This window comes from Labrus bergylta, chromosome 14 (genome assembly GCF_963930695.1).
Source record: "Labrus bergylta chromosome 14, fLabBer1.1, whole genome shotgun sequence".
In the NCBI taxonomy this organism is placed as follows: domain Eukaryota; kingdom Metazoa; phylum Chordata; class Actinopteri; order Labriformes; family Labridae; genus Labrus; species Labrus bergylta.
Genome location: NC_089208.1, coordinates 3,212,049 through 3,232,766, shown reverse-complemented (window position 1 = coordinate 3,232,766; position 20,718 = coordinate 3,212,049). Strand labels below are relative to the sequence as shown.

Here is a 20,718-nt window from a genome sequence, read left to right as displayed (position 1 = left end):
TGGTACAGGGTGGTGACATTTATTTATAACTGACAGATCATAGACTCCATCCGTGTAATTAATCTGCTGCATTACATTTTCTTTTTGTCAGTTTGTCCTCCAGAAATCGTTTTCATGCAACAACATCAAGGTTTTAGTGAGCTTACTATCTGGTAACAAAGGGGGGGCCTCCAAAGATGAGAGTGGTCTGTGGAGATCGCATGAAGGTCTACTGGGTGCACCTGAAGCGTTTCTAAATTTGTAATACCCAAATGGCACAGTGTAGATCATTATTAATGAACCTGCTGCATTACATTTTCAGTTTGCCAGTTTGTTCTTCTCCACGTTTGGTTACTTTTGGGGTAGTGTAGAAATACACAAATCATTGATATAAAGTAAAAGATTCTTATTATAGCGTCATATTGCGGACCGTGTTTCTTGGTCCGCCACTTCTGCGTCATTCTGTATCATGTCTTGCCCCGGAAGATCCCATGCCCCCCTCCCATCTGACAGGGTCTTCTGCTGTGAGGTGCACATCCGGATCAGGAGGATTTCAGAGGAAGTCCTCCTGAAACTCTCAGGAGTGCATATGTGAAAACAGCTTTAATGGAGCATAATGGAGCTGTGTTTCTGCTCTGATTAGAAAATACAATAATAACAAAGTGTCCCAACACAGCTTACATACTGAAGGTAAGGATAAGATTCATGTAAAGATAGGATGCTGAGGTACAAGTATGATTGTTTGGATCAGTTCTGAAAGATACCATCCAAGACTCTTCCCCGCTCACAGATGGGATTGGCTGAGCTACAGAGGTGTGAAGCTGGCATGTTTTAAACTTCAGCTTGAAGCTCTTATTTTCTCACACAACCACATCTGTCACTTATGAGGTCAAAAACAAAGTGTGACACATTCAAGGCCACGCAAGCCTCCCAGGTGAGACTGTCAGAGTGTGCACTGTTATCCACATCGAGACAACTTGACATGTCACAGGGCCGTGGTTTTAATCACGCAGATGCAATGACAAAAATAGCTGTTAGGGGAACATGGGCTGCAAGGATAAACCCAGAAGGTGTTGCTATTTTAAATCATGTGGGTGAAAGGGAACTTAAGAGTGGAAGGTGTCAGGCATAGACACCTTAAAGACTTTAAATAGACATTTTAAAGCACTGGGACTGTGGACGCACATGCTCCGAATTTGGTGGCCAGAGAGCCCTCTTTTACTGTGTGAGCTAGATGCATGAAGATAAAAAAATAATAATAATAATAAGTCTCTTTTACTGTCACTGTATCATGATACTGCTGTGTAGATAAAGTCTTGCAGTAGGGGGATATACTTTGTGGCTTAACCTCACGCTACCAGGTGATGGTTAATGTTGATTCTCATCAGGTCACATCACTGATCTAATCGCACTGAAGCAGCTGAGCAAATCACAGCAGGGTGTGATGACAGAAGATCCATGAATACAGAATCTGATCAAACAGAAACCATGTTGTCCTTTGAAAAGACGCAGCATGACAGGACGTGGCTGTTAAGCACCACAGAGACGAGTGTTGTCATCTTTAAAACATTCTTTCCTTTCACATCTATATGCAACCATTGACAGGATAAAACATGGACGTAGCCTCAGTGATGTCACCCATTGGTTTCTGAAGAGGCGTTATAAAACACAACTATGTCGGTTGCCATGTTTGAAATTCTGACTAACTTTTAAGAGGTAGAGCTGAGCTGGGTTTTAGGTCTCCTGGCAAACAGCTACAGAAAAGGGGAGTAAAAGGCCTAGCGGTTAAGTTCGCCGTATGAACAGAGGCTGTAGTCCCCTGAGCGACTCCAGGTTGGACATGGCATGTCCTTCCCTCTCTCTCTCTCTGATTTCCCACTCCATCTAGTGTCCTTTCCAAACAAAGGATAAAAGCCCAAATATAAACCTTCAAAAAAGAAACAGCTACAACCTGCCCACCTGTCACTCAACTTAGCCACGCCCCATCATTCAGCACAAACAATGTGGGCTTCTAATGCATTTATTTAACAGGAAATCAATGGCATGTGTAGTTGGGACAGAATCCCAATATCAACAAAAGAGCGTAGAAGAACATACTGGTGAACAGAAAACATAACGTAGCAGTTTAGTAACGTGTATGGAGATCCCAACGGTCACATGCATACAGTCTACAGTATGGTCGTGAACTGCCACCGACCACAGGGGGTGAACGTCAGCTCTCAATCCCTCTCGCTCATGAAATCGTCATGTCACCAAACAGAGAACAAAACAAGGCTCTGCATAGCTTGTGCTGCATTCATGTGCCGCTCGGGTGGTCCAAGTTTCCAAGTTAGGAAGTCGTTCTTCCGACTTCAGTGTGTTCGGAAAGTCGGAATGTTGTAACAAAAGCAAAATCGTACGTTATAAAGTTATATGTGAGCAGAAAGTTGATGTGCAATACCTGAATTAATTAAAAGTATGCTACTATTATTTTTGATGACGATTATGATGTCAAATCAGGAAGTTGGGCAGTTTCCGAGTTGACCGACTTGAGCAGGTGTTCATGTGCGTTTTACAACACGGAAACTCGTTTTTCCGATGTGTCTGAGACCACATGAATGCAGCATTAGTCCGACCAAATTAGCAGCTGCAGCTTGTTTATTAATTACCCAGGGACACGGCCTCGACCTAATTAAAGTTACATTACAAATGTTACAAAAGATCTTCTCTGACTTGCTGAACATTTAAAGGTTAGGCGCTCCCCTTCTCACTGATCGTGTCTCTTCTGATTTCCTGAATCCATGCCTGTCTTCTTGAAGACTCGCTTTGTTCTGGCTTCTCCTCCTTTGGTAGTGCATGCCACCACACAGCAGCGTGTAGGCATTTCTCTGTTGTGTGCTGGCAGATGGAAGTGACAAGGCAGCACCTTCACACAAAAACAAAGTCAACAATGGAGAGAGGAGGAATTGTTTTCCCCCCCCTCCGGCTGTGGGTGGAACTTAATTGTGCTCTGTCTCTATGGTTACATCATATCATAACTGATGTGAGACAACAGAATTTGCTCCGCTGTTTCCTTTTTAAGAAAGAACAGAGCCTTGATGAGCTCGTGTAATTCAAACTCCTCATGCACAGATGACAGAGCTAAGCTGTGTGATGGGTGTAGAGGTGTGTTCAACACCCTTGTTCTATTTGCATGTGATTTAATGAATGAATGTTTTTAAGAATGTGTAATGACACTAAGCTGTGATGCAACAGTTAAATTAGAGGCTGCAGATTCATTTTCACATGTTCATCCTGATGCCGTAAGATGGCTGCACATGTTTAATGAGGAGAAAGACAAACTCTCAGTGTATAAAGCAGCTGGGAGAATAACAGATACAGTACGACTCGTGAGAAATTACAACTCAGTGCATCTGCATTTCTGCTTCGTCGCACTAAACTATATTTCTTCATACTGTTTTTAACACACCTACTGGTTAGAGGTTGAAAGTTAATTTCACATTTTATTCTTGACTACATCACTGCAACACAAGCAGCCATGTGGTGTTTTTCTGTACAGCGTGCAAATCAATCACAAAAAAAGTGAAGCTTCAAATGCAGCTCATTTTTCAAGGAGACAACTCTGAAATAAGAGAGAGAGGCTTTTACACGCTTGTGTAAAAAAAACAACATATGCAGGTCTTTTAAAATGCACATCAGGAAGTGTTGTGATTTACGGGCTCGCGACATCTGAACAGAGATGCCAGAGGAAATAACACCGCAGCTTTGCTTTTTTTCTTCCAGCTTCCTTTCCTCGCCCCTTTACAGCTCAACAGATTTCCACGTTTCACGCCTCGCATGCCGCTAACATCGTCTCCGGTCAAAGGGCGCAAGATATCAATGCATGTGACTGATGGGGCGCCAGCTGGAAGCAGCACAAACATGGGAGACGCAATGGGTCGGCGATAATGAAACGAATACAATTCTTTCACCACAGAGAGCAGCTAACCCCTCCTGAAATGAATGTCCCTGAGAAATCGAGTGAAGAAATGCAGTTCAACATGCCGGGCAAGCGATCTGCAGCTGATTATACACAAATAGGTCATGGTATTACAGATGGGGCCTTGAAGGGCATGGATGTACCAAGGCTTGAAAATTAGCCAACCAATCGGGCAGTGAAAAGCAAACCCAGCAGCTCTCCAGCCGAATGTGTTTGTCCTCTTTAACACGAGGCAGCGAGGCGACCTGAGACGATTCCTTTCATATCCAACACGGGTGTGATAACAGCTTCACAGCTCCAACATATTGAGATAACACTTTGCTTTTTTTAAGTTAATTCAGGGATCCCGGCTGAATTATACCACGCTCTACACAGAGGAATAATAATCACAATGTTAGAGAGGAAAAAGCAAATATGCACTCTGATGCACCCCATCAATCAAAACAGTGCTACCGTCATCATGACATTTTTCTTCTGTTGGAGGAGTTTTTGCGGGTTGATGATCTTCTCCTCGGCCTGTTCGGTCACGGTCAACGCAGCTCATGGGATTAATGTTGGCTTTAGGCGGCTGTGTAATGCCAGAGCCCGTGTTTCTACAACTGGAAGAGCTCATCTGACAGCTTTACATTAAATCTATTTACAGACTTCATCCTGTTTTTCTTGCTTTTTTGAACACCCATGTTCCTGTAAAAATTCAGCTTACACTTTCGTTGGTAATGCAAGGGGCTGGGAGAGAGCGTCTCACACTCTCTGCCTAAATCAAATCGTCACTATGCAAGGTGTCCTGACAACCAGCAGGAATGGCTCTATAGTGCAGCGGCTGAGGCTGAATGAGTAATTGTTTTTATATTTAAATTGTAGATCTGAAAGAGTCGAGTGTTCCAGTTGCAAGTGCCAGGATTTTAATTACATCTCATGTGATTAATAGAGTCGTCACAAGCTGGAGCAAGCCAGAGGATTTCACCCCTTTTAATTGTTGCATATGGTCACCAAACCCGTAGATACACAGACATACGTTTGTTGGTATCCTATCATGTTGGATATCACAACATGCTATCAGTCAAACCCTAAAAAAACATTTCATAACTTCAGTGGCCTTTTACTTCTCACAAAAATGACGGTAATGTTTCTTTAGCTGAAACTCATTTCCACTAATCCTGGGAGGTGGCTAAATACCCGAGGTGTTGGCTTTAGATACACTGTCGGTGTGCCAGTGTCTTAACTAACGGCGCTGAGCCAAAGAAGACATTTTCAATGAGCAAACACCATCCTGAAAACGTTGGCTCTTGGTCAAATTACTAAAAGTGTTTTTTCTGTGCATAAAGGTGCTGGGTGATTGCTTTCAATCTAATTCAGACATGTTCTCTAGCAGGTGGACGTTGGGTTAATAATATAAATAATATGAACATGTCATTGTTTGTTCAGTAGTTTGCTTCTTGTGCTAAAGTGCAGATCTGTCTGCAGCATCACTCTCAGAAGTTACATGACACCAGTTTATCACGTTAACCTCGAGTAAAGTCAGACTCGCACGAGGTGGACTCTGGAAGTCTAACATTGACTGCCTATTTCAGACACAAATCTCACTACCTTTCTTCATCTTTGTCACAAGTCAAACTACAACCATCCATCAATACGCTCTGAAAACAGCAAGTTTTGATGATGTGGATTTTGCACAGGGGTTGACTGGAAGTTTCATGTTTAGTTTTTTGCAGTTTTGTACTCGCTTAATTATCTTAGTATCATTTTAGACTTTTGTAGACTGATTTTAGCAGTCTTGTATTATCTGTCCCCTGTTTTTCTGTTTGATTTAATGTCTGTTTTCTAAATTATTTCTGTAATAACTCGATGTCATTGTAAATGAGGGTTGCCCCTCAATGATCTTTCGAGTATAAATAAAGGTTGAATGAATGTGAAACATATTTGACCTGCTGGCTCTTCAAGATCACGTGCCACACCATGGTGCCAAAAGAATATCCTCTTGAAATGAACAAAATGGAAAGGGATTTATTTAATAACTGTTTTCTAATTCACTGAGTTTAATTCATTTAATCTTTAAGATGAATCATGTTCCAGCTGTCTTCACCACCACTGTGACTGAAACTTTCTCTACCTTGTGTGTTCATACTCTCCATCACTCTCTCAGCGACAGTCTTTTTCTCTTTGAATATTGATTTGTGACAGGAAGACGGGGTGGGAATCTGTGGTTTTAAAAAACGTTTTACCACCAGTTATGGGAGAGACCCCGCGCTACAGTCAGTGTCTGATTGCAGTGAGCACCCCCGCCGAAGAGTGACAGCAGTGAAGCTGTTGGAGCGGTTGGAGGTGTCGTCGATTATGAAACGTTGACGCTGTAGGAGTAATCCATGGACTGACAACTGATAAAACACCAGTATCACAGGAAAAGGGTGTAAGATTATAATTAATGTGTTAAAGTTGAGCTCTGTTTTAATAAAGGCAGGCGTTACTACTTCTATCCTTACACTGTTTGAGTCTTTTCATGTTATATGTGTCATTTTCTTCTGCGGTGATTTAGCCATCAGTACAGGTGTCTTCATGTGCAGCTGCTGCAGTGTTATGACCTGATACAGAAAGAACAGAAACCAGATAAAGATGTTGGTTCATTCTATGTTGAGCACAAATTCACACCTGAATATTAATTAGTAGAAAAAAAAAATCCCACTCCAAATCAGAGACACTAAATTGGTCAGAAAAATACCAATTAGCCATTTTCCACAAATCCTCCAGCCCTCGCTGTAACAAGAGAGGAAGCACAGGCTTCACACGAACAAATACAGCCAATTATTTTTGAAAGGCACAACCCATAGCTGAATGAGCCTCCTCTACAGGGAAACCCAGCCGCAGGTTTTCAAGGCAGTAGACCTGATCTTTACCCCTGTGCTGTGCTGCGTCTGGAAACTTAAACCAACTGCTTCCAAGCGTGTGAAACACCTTCAGCATCTTTACTTTCTGAATCGCTGAAAAATGTATCAGGCACCGAGCTGACTCAGATATTCAAAGAGCGAATGTGACCTGACAGCAGAAACACCTCATAAATGTCTGAATGTACAAACATGAAGTTTGTGTCAAGACGCTGAGAAACACAAGGAAACATTCAGATGCTTAACAGCCCTAAAATCCACAGGAGACGTGTTGACTTTGAGTCAACATAAGATCTGAATATGGAAACTCCCAAGAAGAAAAAAAAGCAGAAAATGTTACGAGACACCATATGCACTTTGTTCTCCACCTACAGTCAGCTGTGTTCCCACAGGAAGTGGATATAAAAGCCTCGTCTCAGGGTTCACATTCACTCAGATCTGCTACAGCAACAAACAAACCCATAATCCCATTCTGATGTCCACACCCAAACATCACAAAGGCAAGTTCGAAAAGAAGACACAGCAAGTACAGTCCTGCAGAAGGATGTTCAGAGCATGACCTCCTGTTGTCTCAAAGTTAAGGGGTGTGAGGAATTGAATGCGTGGTCCATTGAAAAGAGTTTCGATTTGTTATTTTATTTCTTACAAATACGTCATTTCTGCATATTCACGCTGTTGATGTGTGAAACATGGATTGGTGCATGGATTACAGGAGATAAAAAAGAGTAATTAGAGCAGACAAAAGGTGCAGTCTAGCAGTTGTCAGTAGACTGAAACAGCCACACAGCTGAAAGCTTTCAAAGGCATCCGATGATCTCCACAGTCCGCCTACAATGGTTTGACTAAACTGATGCCAAGATTCAAACATGAGGCTGCTCACCTAGGTAACAACCAGGGGTGTTGTTACAGAGCTCCCAAAGTCCTGCTTTCTTTCTTTTATGATTCAGCTTTGATAAAAGATTTAATATCACACAATAAAACCTCAACATTTGATACCTTAAACAACAGTAGTGTGATTCTGTAACAGTGCCTTAATCATGTCATTATGTTTCTGTACATTCAGAATGGTTTTTACTCTCATGCCATGTGAATCCACACACTGGGACACCATTGTTACGTCATTGCGGATGTAATGTTCAAGTGCAAAGGAGTAATGACAGCTGAACTTCGTTATGGTGCTGTTGCAGAGCCGCAATATTTAATGGGCTAGTGCCCAAACTTTTCAACTCAAGACCCCCAAAATGAGGGTGCAAGAGACCGTGGAACAACCACTGTCCCTGGAGGTGGTTAAGTCATATAATGTAGCAACATCAACACACACACACACACACACACACACACACACACACTAATAGGCCACTAATATAACAACAAAAAAGAGTACAACAGCCTAAAATCCAGAAAATCTACCCATTTGAGGCTCCTTCCCGCATGTCGTTCCCCATTCTCTATCTCCCAGTTTTCTTACTCTGTCTATCCACTCCACAACATGTTTTTGGAAGGTATCTCCTTTGGAACCGCTGGGCTAGTGTTGCCAGTCAACTGCTGTCTGTTTCACTGTCCCGAGACAGCGACTCTCGCCAACAGACTCCATCAGTCGTTGTTAACTAGCCAATAAAGCTGACCTGGTAGGAGTTTGTTGTGGCTCACACTTCACAGTAGCTGTGCAGGGTATGGACAGGATGCTTCTTGTCTGTTTGACTAAGCCTGTAAGCCCAACAATTATGTCGTAGGTATTAACTTCTGCACTGGAGTTATCACAGGCTTAAAATGCCCGCGGAGGTCACAATATTCTACCAGATAACTTTACTTTATTTTGAAGGTAAAAAAAATAAATGATCATCTAAACGATACGAGTACGTCTCCTACATTTTCACCTTACACACAGCTTCAACATAAAGGGAAATCCAGAGTTATTCAAGTCCCCCTGTTTTGGTTGCAAAGGTACGACTGGATCATTTCCATCAGGGGGTTGGACTTGAGTGAATGCTCAATTTAACTTTAGCTGCCTCGACTACTTCTGCTCCAGTAGTGATTCCACTAAAGTGTCCCAGGATGCTTTTCAACACCCACTGGGGAATCCAAACTGCCCTGCTGGTGATATAAATACAGAAACTAGACACTTGTTAAGTTAATATCTCCAACGTGTAGCTGCTGAACATGCTGGTCGACCGAGGCTGCTCTCACCTGAGATACTGGTGGACTTTTAAACGTTTTTTTATTATAAGCAGCAATAACTACAAAGAATACATTTCTCATTGAAGCATAGTGACACCTGACTGAGTGTGCTGATGTTTTAAATAGCAGCATAGAAGTGATGAAAATATCTCAAGAGGATGTGATGCTGTCAACGTTTTAGACCTTTTCAATGATAAACAACAAAAAAGGGGTCAAGACTTCATAAATACACATTAAATACTTATTTTTATCAGTATTATCTGGGGGATCGGGATGGATTTACTAGAGAGAGAAATCTTGACAGAGCCTGTAATGCGTCTTGAAGTATGTTTTTCATTAACATGAGGAAACATTGATCTTATTAAAAGTCTTGGTTCTGTTGCTCAGGCAGCCAGCATCACTTGTGAATGTGCTCAGAAATACACTTTGTTGTAACCTTGACAACAACCCAACAACAGTGGTTTCAGGAGGTGCCGCATCACTACAACAAGGTGAGAAATGAAACCACTGGAGGTCAGCAACAAACACGCTGTACAGTATTTGTTGAGTGTCTCTTAAAAACATTTCCTTGTTTACTTCAAGACATCCTCTCCTACAGCCAGACAATGTGAGTCCAGGGGAGTGGTGAAAATCTTGCTCCTTGCTCACAGAGCTCTTTGTTCTCTCCGCTTTCAGGCTCAGAGCAGCCAAACTGCTCAATATCTGTCGCGTTCACTAAATATAACAGTAAATATAAACGGGTACAGTAGTTAATGGTGAATACTGTGACCTTAATTTAAAGCGTTACCAAACTTTAGCTAAACCACACTAGGGCTGTAATTCCTTGTTATTGTTTAGCACCAAGTCAAATTCCTTGTATATGTAAATGTACTTGGCAATAAACCTGATTCTGATTCTAATTCTAAATGGTTCAAACATTGTAATGACAACTTGAAGTAACAGTCAATAAGAAAAGTAGTTTGCCTTGTGACACCTGTGACTCATGGTGTGACTGTGGTCACTAAATATAATCCTGGCAGGTATTAACAGGATGTGGGCTTTAAAGAGAAAAGGGTCACCTTTGTGTGAAGGCATGTTTGAAATGGATTTTCTGCAATCTGAGACATGTGAAAGTAAGCGTTGCTGATTTGCACCGAGCTGCAGAGAGGGACACAGATGCCAATATTAGTTGTGAGAAAGTTACAAACCAATCAAGGTCTCCACTCCACCTGGGGGACCACAGCCAGACTTTGTCAGCTGTCTTTGGTCAAACAAACAGCGGGATGTATTAAACAATACAGCTGTCTGCCTCGATCCTCTCCACAGTTTGTCTCAGCTGCAATAACTGTTGAAGAAAAACCTCCTCATTCATCTCTTTTCCCCCCTTTTCCTCTGTTGCAGCAAACGAGAGTCAGATGTTTTGCAGAGGAAGGACGGACCCCCACCCATCCTGCTTTGCTGGGGAGGTGGGATCGCATCTGTGTAATGCGCACACACTGAGAGGAAGTTTAACATTCCACCCAACTTCCATCACTGGCCGGCAGCTGAGGCCGCAGCACAAATCTGGCAACCGCTGTTTCATTAAGGAACCCAAGCTCTGGGTCTGCTCCATTTAAGCCTTCACACAGGAGTTATAAATATGCAGCGGGTTGACATTACCTCTGGAAATTAATGCACTGGATTTATTTTATCACCTGTTCTGGGCATGGCTCTTTTACACTGGGAGGAATTTCTGAAGCCTGCCCTTGAGGGCTTATAATTTAGTGGCTTTGGGCTTAAAAAGACATCCTCTGGTGCTGCCCCCGTCAAAAGCATGACTCGCCTAAACAAAGACAAGGCCCCTTTCACCCCGCAAATTCCCTGACAACTGCTGCAAGCTTCCTGCTGGCATTTGATATGCTCCATTTCGTTCCCATGACCAAACTGCAGTCATGCTGAGGCTTTCGCTGAGCGGTTGAAGGCTCGTCTCGCTGACACTCCGACGCTCTTTTCTGTACTCTGAAGTGAAACTTCCCTCATTCTCTGAAGCAGCGAGACTGTCACAGTGAGTCAAAAGCAATTCATTCTGCTGTCTGTGTCTTCAAGCAGGCGGTAAACGCTGAAAATCTCGCTGCAATTACAAGGTGAGACACGGGGGAGCCACTGTGGGATATCACGTATAATTAGCTCAAACCTTAAGTGGTTAGGACGCCACCTTTTGTTCTGCAAGTTGTTCTTTTTCATTCAATTCTACACAAAGCATCACAAAAAAATCTGCCTCCACAGACAGTCCTAAGCTGTTTACATTATACAGAAAGTTGTTCATCCAGAAAATGGCAGCAATGTTGTCCTTTTCAGGGCCTCACTTCCACTTAGCAAGTCCATATTTACCCATCCAGTCCTGGAATCTGAACCCGTGACCTTGTCATCACAACCACACTCCTCCTGACTTATGACTCGACAGTGATCACCCACTGGCATTCGAGTATGAAACCAGAAACATCCCCTCCTTCTCCTCGCTGCCCTCCAAACTCATTGTCTTGTCAATGGTGGGGTATACTCACCGAGCTGACTCTGTTTTTCCCAGCATGTGGTTGCCAGGTTGGACAATTCCCGGTATTTCTCCGCCAGTTGGAGTTTGCCGTTACAGAGGCGGGGTCGTCGGGCCAGGCTGTCCTCGGCCAGGCTCCGATTGGACGTCTGCAGCATTTCCCTCTCCACCTGAAGCTCCTTAAACTAAAGAGAGAAATAAATGTCAGATAAATGTGGTACAGCTGAAGGTTGTTTCTCAAAACTATGTATAGGACAGTAAAAAAACCTCCTGTAACATACATGTCGATACTCTTTTTTGAAGGGTTGTCTTTAACTTCACCAATATTATGCAGATGACATGAAGTCACAGGACTGGACATTATAACTGGCCCCACGATGGACAGACCTGGAGCCAGCTGATTGCACGTTCCACTGGGGCGAGTTTAAACACTGCCTCAAACATAGAAAACAGCAGTGTTCCCACAGCGCTTTGTAGTTAAGGCGGCCGCATAAACAACACTACCATTGTAGAAAAAAGGGCCACGGGTCGGACTAGAAGACTACATCCTCCTTACACGGGGAACGCAAACTAACTACAAGGCCACCAGCTCCCCGCAATTTATCTTTTGGCCGATCAAAAATATGCTTGGCCAGGTGATGTTTTCACTTATATTTGATGCTCTATTATGTTACTCTTTTGTACTGTCACGTTGGAGCAACCCGATACATGAATGTCCTTCAGGATACATAAAGTTGATCAAATCAAAGTTTATTACATTTTGTCTTAAGCGTAAATGTTCCTGGGCCAGTGGTTACAGTGGTGGGGCCAGGGATCTTGAAAAGCCACAGAGGCCCAAGAGGTCATGCAAAAACATCTTAGAAGAAAGTCAGTGAAACATTTGTAAAGCTGCTGTGTGGCTTGTAACACACCAGTGTACTGCAGGGACCATGTCCAATATCATAGGGCATTCATTGACTCTCTTCAAAGTGTTCATGCAGACGTGTGAATACTTCGTCTCTCTACAGTCGTAGGAAAGTTGTGTTGGTGCCTTGCAATAAATTGCTAAAAGAAACTCCCAGTGGTTCTTGGGTTACATGAGTTGATTTGTCCTGAACGACCCCACAGTGGAAAGGAAATATCAGTGCTGGACTGAAAAAAAGCTTCGGTGCATTAGAAAGTCATTTGGAGCAGCATGATACAATCTCTTTATCTTCTCCTGCAGCCTAATGGAGGCTGCACAGGACCCTGAATCACGTGGTGACGTGTCAGCACCTGCTGATGGAGGCAGGTAGCAGCTCCATCAGTCACATTCTCCACCAGCATACCATCACAGCTAGACCTCGGAAATACACCGATGTCCTTGAAGTCACAGGCCTGCTTCTGAAACCACCATCATCACCCAGCAGTCAAAATAGACTTTGACTTTAACTGAACACAAACTGATGAACAGGCTTCAATGGAAACTGTAAAAACAAAAGTAAATCTCCAGCACAACATCTCAATCCCACGCATCCCATTTTTACATCAAGCTATCATTATGAAGTTACACACAATCAAATGTCACCAACAAAGATTAGATTCATTCCTTTGGAGCCTTGCTTTCACAATGTAGTTATTCCTACAACTATACGTATTATCTCTGGGAAAGATTTAAACTTTATCCGTAAACTGGGACTGCTGCAAATGCTTGAACGACTTGAGTAACTATTTCTGCAGGGCAAAAGAAAAAGTTTCCCCCATGGTGCGGTGAGAAAATACAGGAAAGAGGGAGAGCAATAAAGCTCAAGACTTAACTCCAGGCGTCCACTCAATCAAGAGAGTTCTGGGACTAGAAAAGGCCCAAGCTGACTCTCAGCTGGGAGTCTTCTACTCCAGTAAGTCAGCAAGTACCAAAACTACTCACTGCTATCGAATGTCTTAGCCTTATTTCATTATTAAAAACGCTCGGATCTTGGCTACAAATTGGGATTGTTGTCCTAGTTGCTATGTTTTGTTGAAAAATGGAAAGTTGTCTGGTTCTCTTAGAGCCAACACTTTGAAAGGTTTGAGGTTGAAAGATGAAAATGACTTTGTTTCCACTATAAAAACAACCCGTTGCCAACACAAATATATATATATATATATTTTTTTACTTCTAAAGGAGACACCACTCATTAAAAACGGACACTCTCTCTCCAACTGTTAATACTGCGTGTTATTTTATGACTTTGAAGTGGGTTGTTCTTTGAAACAGAATTATTTATGTCTGACAAATATCTGTTTTTTTTTTTTCTTCCCAAAGTCAGAATGATTTGGAAAGAAAAACTTGAGCATTTGTGTTTCTAAGCTTCAGTGTATGAGGCTTTTTAAAGTATGGATTGGAAAGCCACAGATTTCATCACCAAGAAAAACAATCCTTTAGTCTTTTGGATGGATTTTTTAGTCTTTGATAATCACTCTCCATGTGAGTTTTACAACCTCAAACAGTTTTTCATCCTCAATGGACAATTACTCCCTCTGTAGTACATCTTAACTTTGGAACCATGAAACGATTTTTGTTGGTTAGCTGGCTATCAATGCCTTCACTCAAGCTGTCTTAAATCACATTGGTTCACTACCGGTTTACATCATCAAAGAAACCGGTGGTGCACAAACTTTTCCTGACTCTATTCTTGACAATATTCCAACGTGCTGATTTCCAAAATTACTAAAATGTGAAGGAAATATCAAGTAATCCATTATCCAATCAAATGGTGGGATGACGGTAAAGTTCATATGATTTTGAGGTTCATGTACTTAATATGCTTACTGCAGAAGGACTGGTCAACGCACTGCAGCTGAAAAGCAATACAGACTCAGTTTCCATCATGAATGTATATAAATGGACAAATCGCCTCAACCTCCTCCTGTTCCCATCTGGAAGAGCCGCAGTGTTGACTAGTGATGTTCCTGGCCGACTTATTTCCAAGCTGGTTAAATGGACCTATAAATTCTGGTCACCCCACTAGTCTCCAGATAAGAAAAAACATTCAAAATTTTGTACAATTTAATTAACATTGCCTGCGGTTAAGCGACTTATTTTGGTTTCCCTGCAGGTTTACATCCACACGCCTGTGCTTAATGTAGTTACGCATTGATCTGACACAGTCTACATACAACTTATTCTCCATTTTCTAGATCAAACTACAGCCAAACTGCACTGCTCCAACATAATGCTATCCATTCACTGTGCTTGTTTACATCCAGGTTGTAGAGCAGGGAGAGCCAGAGCCATAGCCAGTCTACGTCTACAGCCCATCATTGTGTGGGAAGGTTTGAGCAAAACATTGAATCGGCCAAATTATTAATAATTTGTTAAACAGACTATGATTTTAGTGCCGCCTAGCGAGGGTGATGACTAACTAAAGGCACTCATACCTAGTGGAAAAAAGTTTCCGTACTTATACAATCAATGGCTGAAACCAACAATAAAGATAATTTTTAGGTAAATTTCCCAGATGGTACCTAACAATGTGCTCATAAATGATAACCGGTCAAATCTTTCAAAATAAAGCTATTAAAAAGTTTGCTTATGTTTCTTGTCTGAAAGCTTAATAAATCATGTTTATATGGTCATGATGTCACAGAATTCTTGTTGTAGTCATCATGCTGCTGGGGTTTGAGGGATGGTGGTTGCTGTATGAGTATATGGGGGAGGGGTTGGTAATCATTGTCACTAGAATAGGAAAACCATAAATTATTTAAATGAATGCCACTCCCTGTAAGTCCTGCCAGCAAAGCGCTGATATAAACAATGGGTGTCTCAAACACTGACACAATGCCACTTTGTTAACTTCAATCTGGGAAAAATCTGAATCCCTTTTTCAACTTTTCGAACAGTCTCTGCATTCCTGTGATCCTGCCCAGCCCGGATACTTTTTCTTGCTCTATTGCTTTCTCTCAACACTCAGTCACTACAAGCCTGAAGGCTGTTTCATTCAGTCTAGTGTTCTGCGCTGCATCTGTCTCACATTTTACGGGTCATCAAAAGGATGTAAGAGTCCCGAGTTCGGAGGAATTTGCAGAATGTGCCTTGTAGTAAAAAGATGGTCTGTGTGAGTGCAGAAAGAGATACCACAGATCTGCTATTCAGTCTGGAAGAAGAAAAAAAAAAAGGTCCTGCAAGAATACAGATAACACAGCTCCACTCAGATTTAACAGCCCAATCATACGCCCCATTTTCTTTAAACAGGAATCAAAGTGGACAATCCATTTCCTGCTTAAAGCAATCCGCCCCGTTTATTAAACAACAATTGATGCAGACTTCAGGGAGGGAGTTTTTTTTTCCTGATTTGATGCATGAGCTATAAAGCTGTCCTGACAGTGTTTACCCTGCATGACAAATGACGCTTGGGGAACACTTAAGAGTCGGAAATTCTGCACTGTAGAAAATGAGGAACAGCAGACTGTCGTTTCCTCTGGTTCAAAATAGAAAAAAAACTTGTATTTATTTTACACATGTATTTCAGAGGACAGGTGCCTAGGAGAGTGATGTGTCCTTCAAAAACTTAAAGGTAAACTTCTGCACAACTTGCAAACAAACATTTATAGGCAACGTTTTGGTACTAGACCCTTTTCATCAGGCAAACAGAATCATTTCCTGTGGTTCAACATGTCTGACCACAACCATAGTGTTGCTCTTTTTATCTTAAATGTGGCTCAAGTGAAATTAGGTTTCAGCAGCCACAAGCCACCAATCACAGATTCTGCCTGCAATGAAATTCACGAGTAATTTCTATTCAGTGAAGTTCTTTATGAAGCACCAGGCCTTGATTCAATCGATAGAAATGAATCCATCTGTGACGCCTCTTTGGAAGGCCAGTTTGATCATCCTATCGTTGGCCAATATGGAACCAGTTTTAGCTGCTATGCTCAATATTTAGATAAATCAATACTTCGATCATGTGTAAGATGAAATATGTTCCTACATGAGAAGAAAGCTTTTCAGAGCTTGACACAACAGCATCTTAAGATTTGTTGTCTTGGTTTTCAGACCGGCAACTTCAAGATTTGGTTCAATGCCTTATGAGCTGCTTCACAAAAAGTCCTGACACATTGTCTTGAGATTCAGGTGGGGACTTGATCCAGACTTGTCTTTTCACACATGTACCACAGAATACTTTTACAGGAGGAGTACTTGTCTGTAGACGACTGTTTATCATTGGTATCAATGCAATATGAATTTGGGATTTATCCACAATATCAATGAATGGAAAGAAATGTACGGACTAACAGAAGTAGGGAGCAGCTGATAACCTGCTCTGATCACAAATAGGTTCATCTGACAGAGTCTTAACTCGGGGGGGGGGGGGGGGGGGGCTGGCAGGGTGAAGTCAACTTGATGTGAAGTTCAGCTGATTCAGAACTGAGTCATGTCAGGACATGTTCAGGAGGGGAGTGTTTGGGCAGAAGGGGCTTTAAAGTCAATCAATCAACTTTGTGAAGAACACAATCACAACAAAAGTCATGACACTTTAAGATTAGGGCAGGAACCACACCATACTTTATGTAATATTATCTAGAGGGAGCCAACATTAATCAATCAGTGAGCAAGTACTCAGCAGGGAAAAACTTCCTTTAAACAGACAGAAATGTGGAGCAGAACCAGACTCCAAAGACTCTAAAGGTAAAGAACAATCTGCCTCAACAAGCCAGGCCAACAAGTAGTGACAATTTCAGGAAGGTATTTACAATCAAAAATCTCTGACTTGACCAGGATGCAGGTTACTGACCTTCAGTTTACCTGTATCATTACATAAACACACAATTAAGGCCAACAGGAACTAAGAAAAGAAAACCATTCAACAACATCTCAGTGATGTTTGATAGTGTCCGTCCTGCATCTGTGACTCATTCAAATCTAGAAGGAGGCAGTAAACTCAGTTTCCATGCATCCAAGGGAGATAACTCTTCTTTTTTAAATCATGTATGATTGCCATCTAAGATCGCATATTGATAAAAAAAAACAATTTCCCCGGCGATCTACCCATCACATAAGTAGAACCAGGAGTTGCATGTGATAGGCTCTGCAGGTAAACAGAGAGAAACGCTGTTACACCTATCCTTAAATGCAATGATCGCGGTGCCACACCTCATAATAAGAACCCTCTAATGACGTCTGTTATTTGTTTAGTGCAGCGAGATGACGTTGATGTTATTCTGCACTCTTGTAGATTTGCTACGTCTCTCATAACAAGCCTCACCTGTCTCACCTGTTGTGATAACAGAATCGTGAGAGAAGCTTTTTGAAACGGGGAGGTGTGTTTTTTTGGGGGGGGGGGGGGGAGAGAGTGGCTTTGTGAAAGGTACCGGTGATGAAGACTGTCAAAAGAGCGCAGACGCATTAAGTCATAAAGAAAAAGAGATGATGATGTCAGCAAGGTCTGGACCTCATTAATGGTGTTTATAAAAAAACAGCTTGTTTAACAGTGTAATCAGGGCGGGGTCGAATCTGTGTGTGCTACTCAAAGTCATCTAAGCAGGACAGCAGCTCGCTCTCTCTCTCTCTCTCTCTCTCTGAGGCAGTTTGTAATTTGTTACGAGTGCTACAGCCCAGGTAAACTCAATAAAGCTAATAGCATATGAAATACATTTATTCCTGCTGCGAGGTTCTCAGCAGCGGCCTCCACTTGAAATCAGCCTGCCGCTGCTCCGGTGTCCAGAGGAACATAACTCTCACCTCCTCCTCTTCATGTGGTGCCGGTGGAGCGTCAATGTTATCACCCTGACACAGACAGAACTGTACTGCAGCTGCAGAGCGTTTGAGGCTACCCAGGTTTCAACACACTGCTATGTTTCCATGACTGCAGATCTTTTGGTTTCCCTACTCAAGATCAGCGTTAAAACGTATCGCTCTCATCTGCATGATTATTGAGGGTCACTCTGAGAAGAAGCTCACTGTGGCACTGGAGACGGGAACATTTTGTATGGTCTTTTATTAATGAGACTATGATTATGAATAACCTCAGATGTTTACATAACACTCATCATTAACATGAGACTAATGAAGCGCAGTGCTCCCAGAGCCTGGGTGGAGATGAGAGATGGGATGTGAAAGCAGTCAGCCATGAAACATATACAGTACATGTTTTGATATATACTACCGAGAGAATATTTTAAAGGATCAACGCCCTCTGGAAACAAAGGAGTCTGTCTTATTTGTTAATGACAGATAAATGCTAAAAAAAAAAAAAAACACCCCCAAGCTGTCTGGATTGTGGATTTGGGTAATCTGCTCTGCTCCCAGAGGGGGAATTGTATGACCTCTTGGTGAGATTCAACCACTTTAGCTCCATCATCCCATTTCATCCACAGAGCCAGGTTTCAAATGACGCATCCTTTGCCAAACACAGGACAAATAAGTAATGACTGTCCTCGTCTCTGAGCAAATACCTCAAAGCATGCAGCTTCTCCCTTTTTTAAAAATTCAATAAAACCAAGCAACAGCAGTGTATAAACACTGAAATGTGATCCAGCCCTGGGGTTCTCTTCTCTTAGTGGGGTCCAATAATAAAAGAAACAGTTGATTTTTTTTAAAATATAAAACTCCTTGGGTGTTTGTACGGTCACAATGACAACATGACTATCCCACCCTGGTTATGTTTCACTGCACACACTGTTGTTATCCACTCCACCCATTGGCTGCAAGGGCAACGCAATACTATAGCCTGCTGACTCCTGACTGAGAGAGTCTTTTCTGTTTGAACACCCCCCCCCCCCCCCCCCCCCCCAAAGGCAAACCTCATCAAAATGGGGCCCCATGCATGAAAAAGTTTGGGAACCATTGGCCCACCTTGTATCTGCGTGTGGTGTGTGTTGGGAGTGAAGGAGAAAGTGATGAAGTATTGCTATACGACAGAAAGGTCATCTTGTATTAGCCCCCGAAACGTGCCTCTGTCACGCAGAATGAACCACGTGGAATTCCCTTTTAAAAAACGCCGACTTTAATTTAACCGTGTTATCACGCAACCATTAAATCATTAAATGGTGCGAATAATGATGGTTAGTGATCGTCATTGCCGACAGCTTAATTCGGCACAAAAACAAAACATTTAAGCGCAACTTCCCATTGTGGAAGTTCACTTTTATTCCGAATTAGCTCGGGTCGCCAATCTATCTTTTAAACGAAGAGGGAACGGGATGACCACTTGTAAAAGTTCAATATAAATTCAAATAAGCGATGCTACACACACCAAATGATAGCCGAATAAAGGAGTATGCTAAGATCATTGTAATGGTTACTCAATTCATCGTTTTTAACTTTTCTGATCATAGGAAAAATGAAGAAACGCTAGATTGCGACATTTTTTAAACGGGGTTCAGCGTGAGAACTCTAACCACATAACGGCGCGTATGGGGGTCTATGGAAGCTTTCTGCGCGAAGAGAACCACTGCAAGATACATTTATCACTTGGAGTGACCGCAATTATGATTTTCTTCATGTTTTATCGTGGTCTCGGTGACTAATTGACCACATTATTAGGAGACGGCGTTCATGAAAAGAAATGGAAATCCGGCCACTCGCCACGCAGACAATCGATGAGCCATGTAAAGCGGATTTGCGTTAAATGTGAATGACATTAAAACACAAAAAAACGCGAATTTTAAAGAGAGGATAAAAAGTAGAGAAAGACAAATCAAAGGTTTAACACATGGGGTAATGCTGCACAAATTCCTTACGGCACTTTGGTTTCCTTTGGGGGGGAACAAGAGGATACCTTACCTTCTCATTGAGCCGAATGATTTGATCCATTTTGTCGTCGTTTTGTAAAAGCTCGCTGAGCTCACAGTCGCTCAAAGCCCGGTAACCGTCAGGACAAGTGTTCGGCTCCATCACGCTGGACCTTGTAGTCCTTCAGACTGAGCTTGAAGACGGTTTTGGAGACATGAAAAAAAGAACAAGTCCGCACCGCGGTCACATCTCGCTCTCACATCGGAATGCGACGCGTTCAGGCTCCGCATGCAGCGTCAACGGTACGACGCACCGCCAACCGCTACACTTCCTGTGAAAAAAACCTTCAAAATAAAAGCCACTTCCACTTCTCCAAATAGTCCAAATAAATGTACTCAAGTACTTCACTCATGTAGTATTCAATGTTATGTGCTGTGACAAATAGCAACTAATTAAGCAGCAAGTATTACTACCTGTATATTGTTATAATAATAATAATAATAATAACTTTATTTATATAACACCATTAGTTTAGTTTTAGTTT

General features: G+C 42.2%; 1 protein-coding gene across 1 annotated transcript in view; it reads right to left on the bottom strand.

Moving 5' to 3' along the window:
- vps37d (VPS37D subunit of ESCRT-I) overlaps positions 1–20,476 on the bottom strand; it is a 44,824-nt gene extending 24,348 nt beyond the window's left edge. The window contains exons 1-2 of the mRNA XM_020647130.3: positions 20,226–20,476; positions 11,517–11,688 (exon numbers count right to left, since the gene is read on the bottom strand). Coding sequence (XP_020502786.1) covers positions 11,517–11,688; positions 20,226–20,336 — 283 coding nt within the window. The 5' untranslated portion in view covers positions 20,337–20,476. The remainder of the gene's footprint in view (positions 1–11,516; positions 11,689–20,225) is intronic.
- Positions 20,477–20,718: the final 242 nt, after the last annotated feature.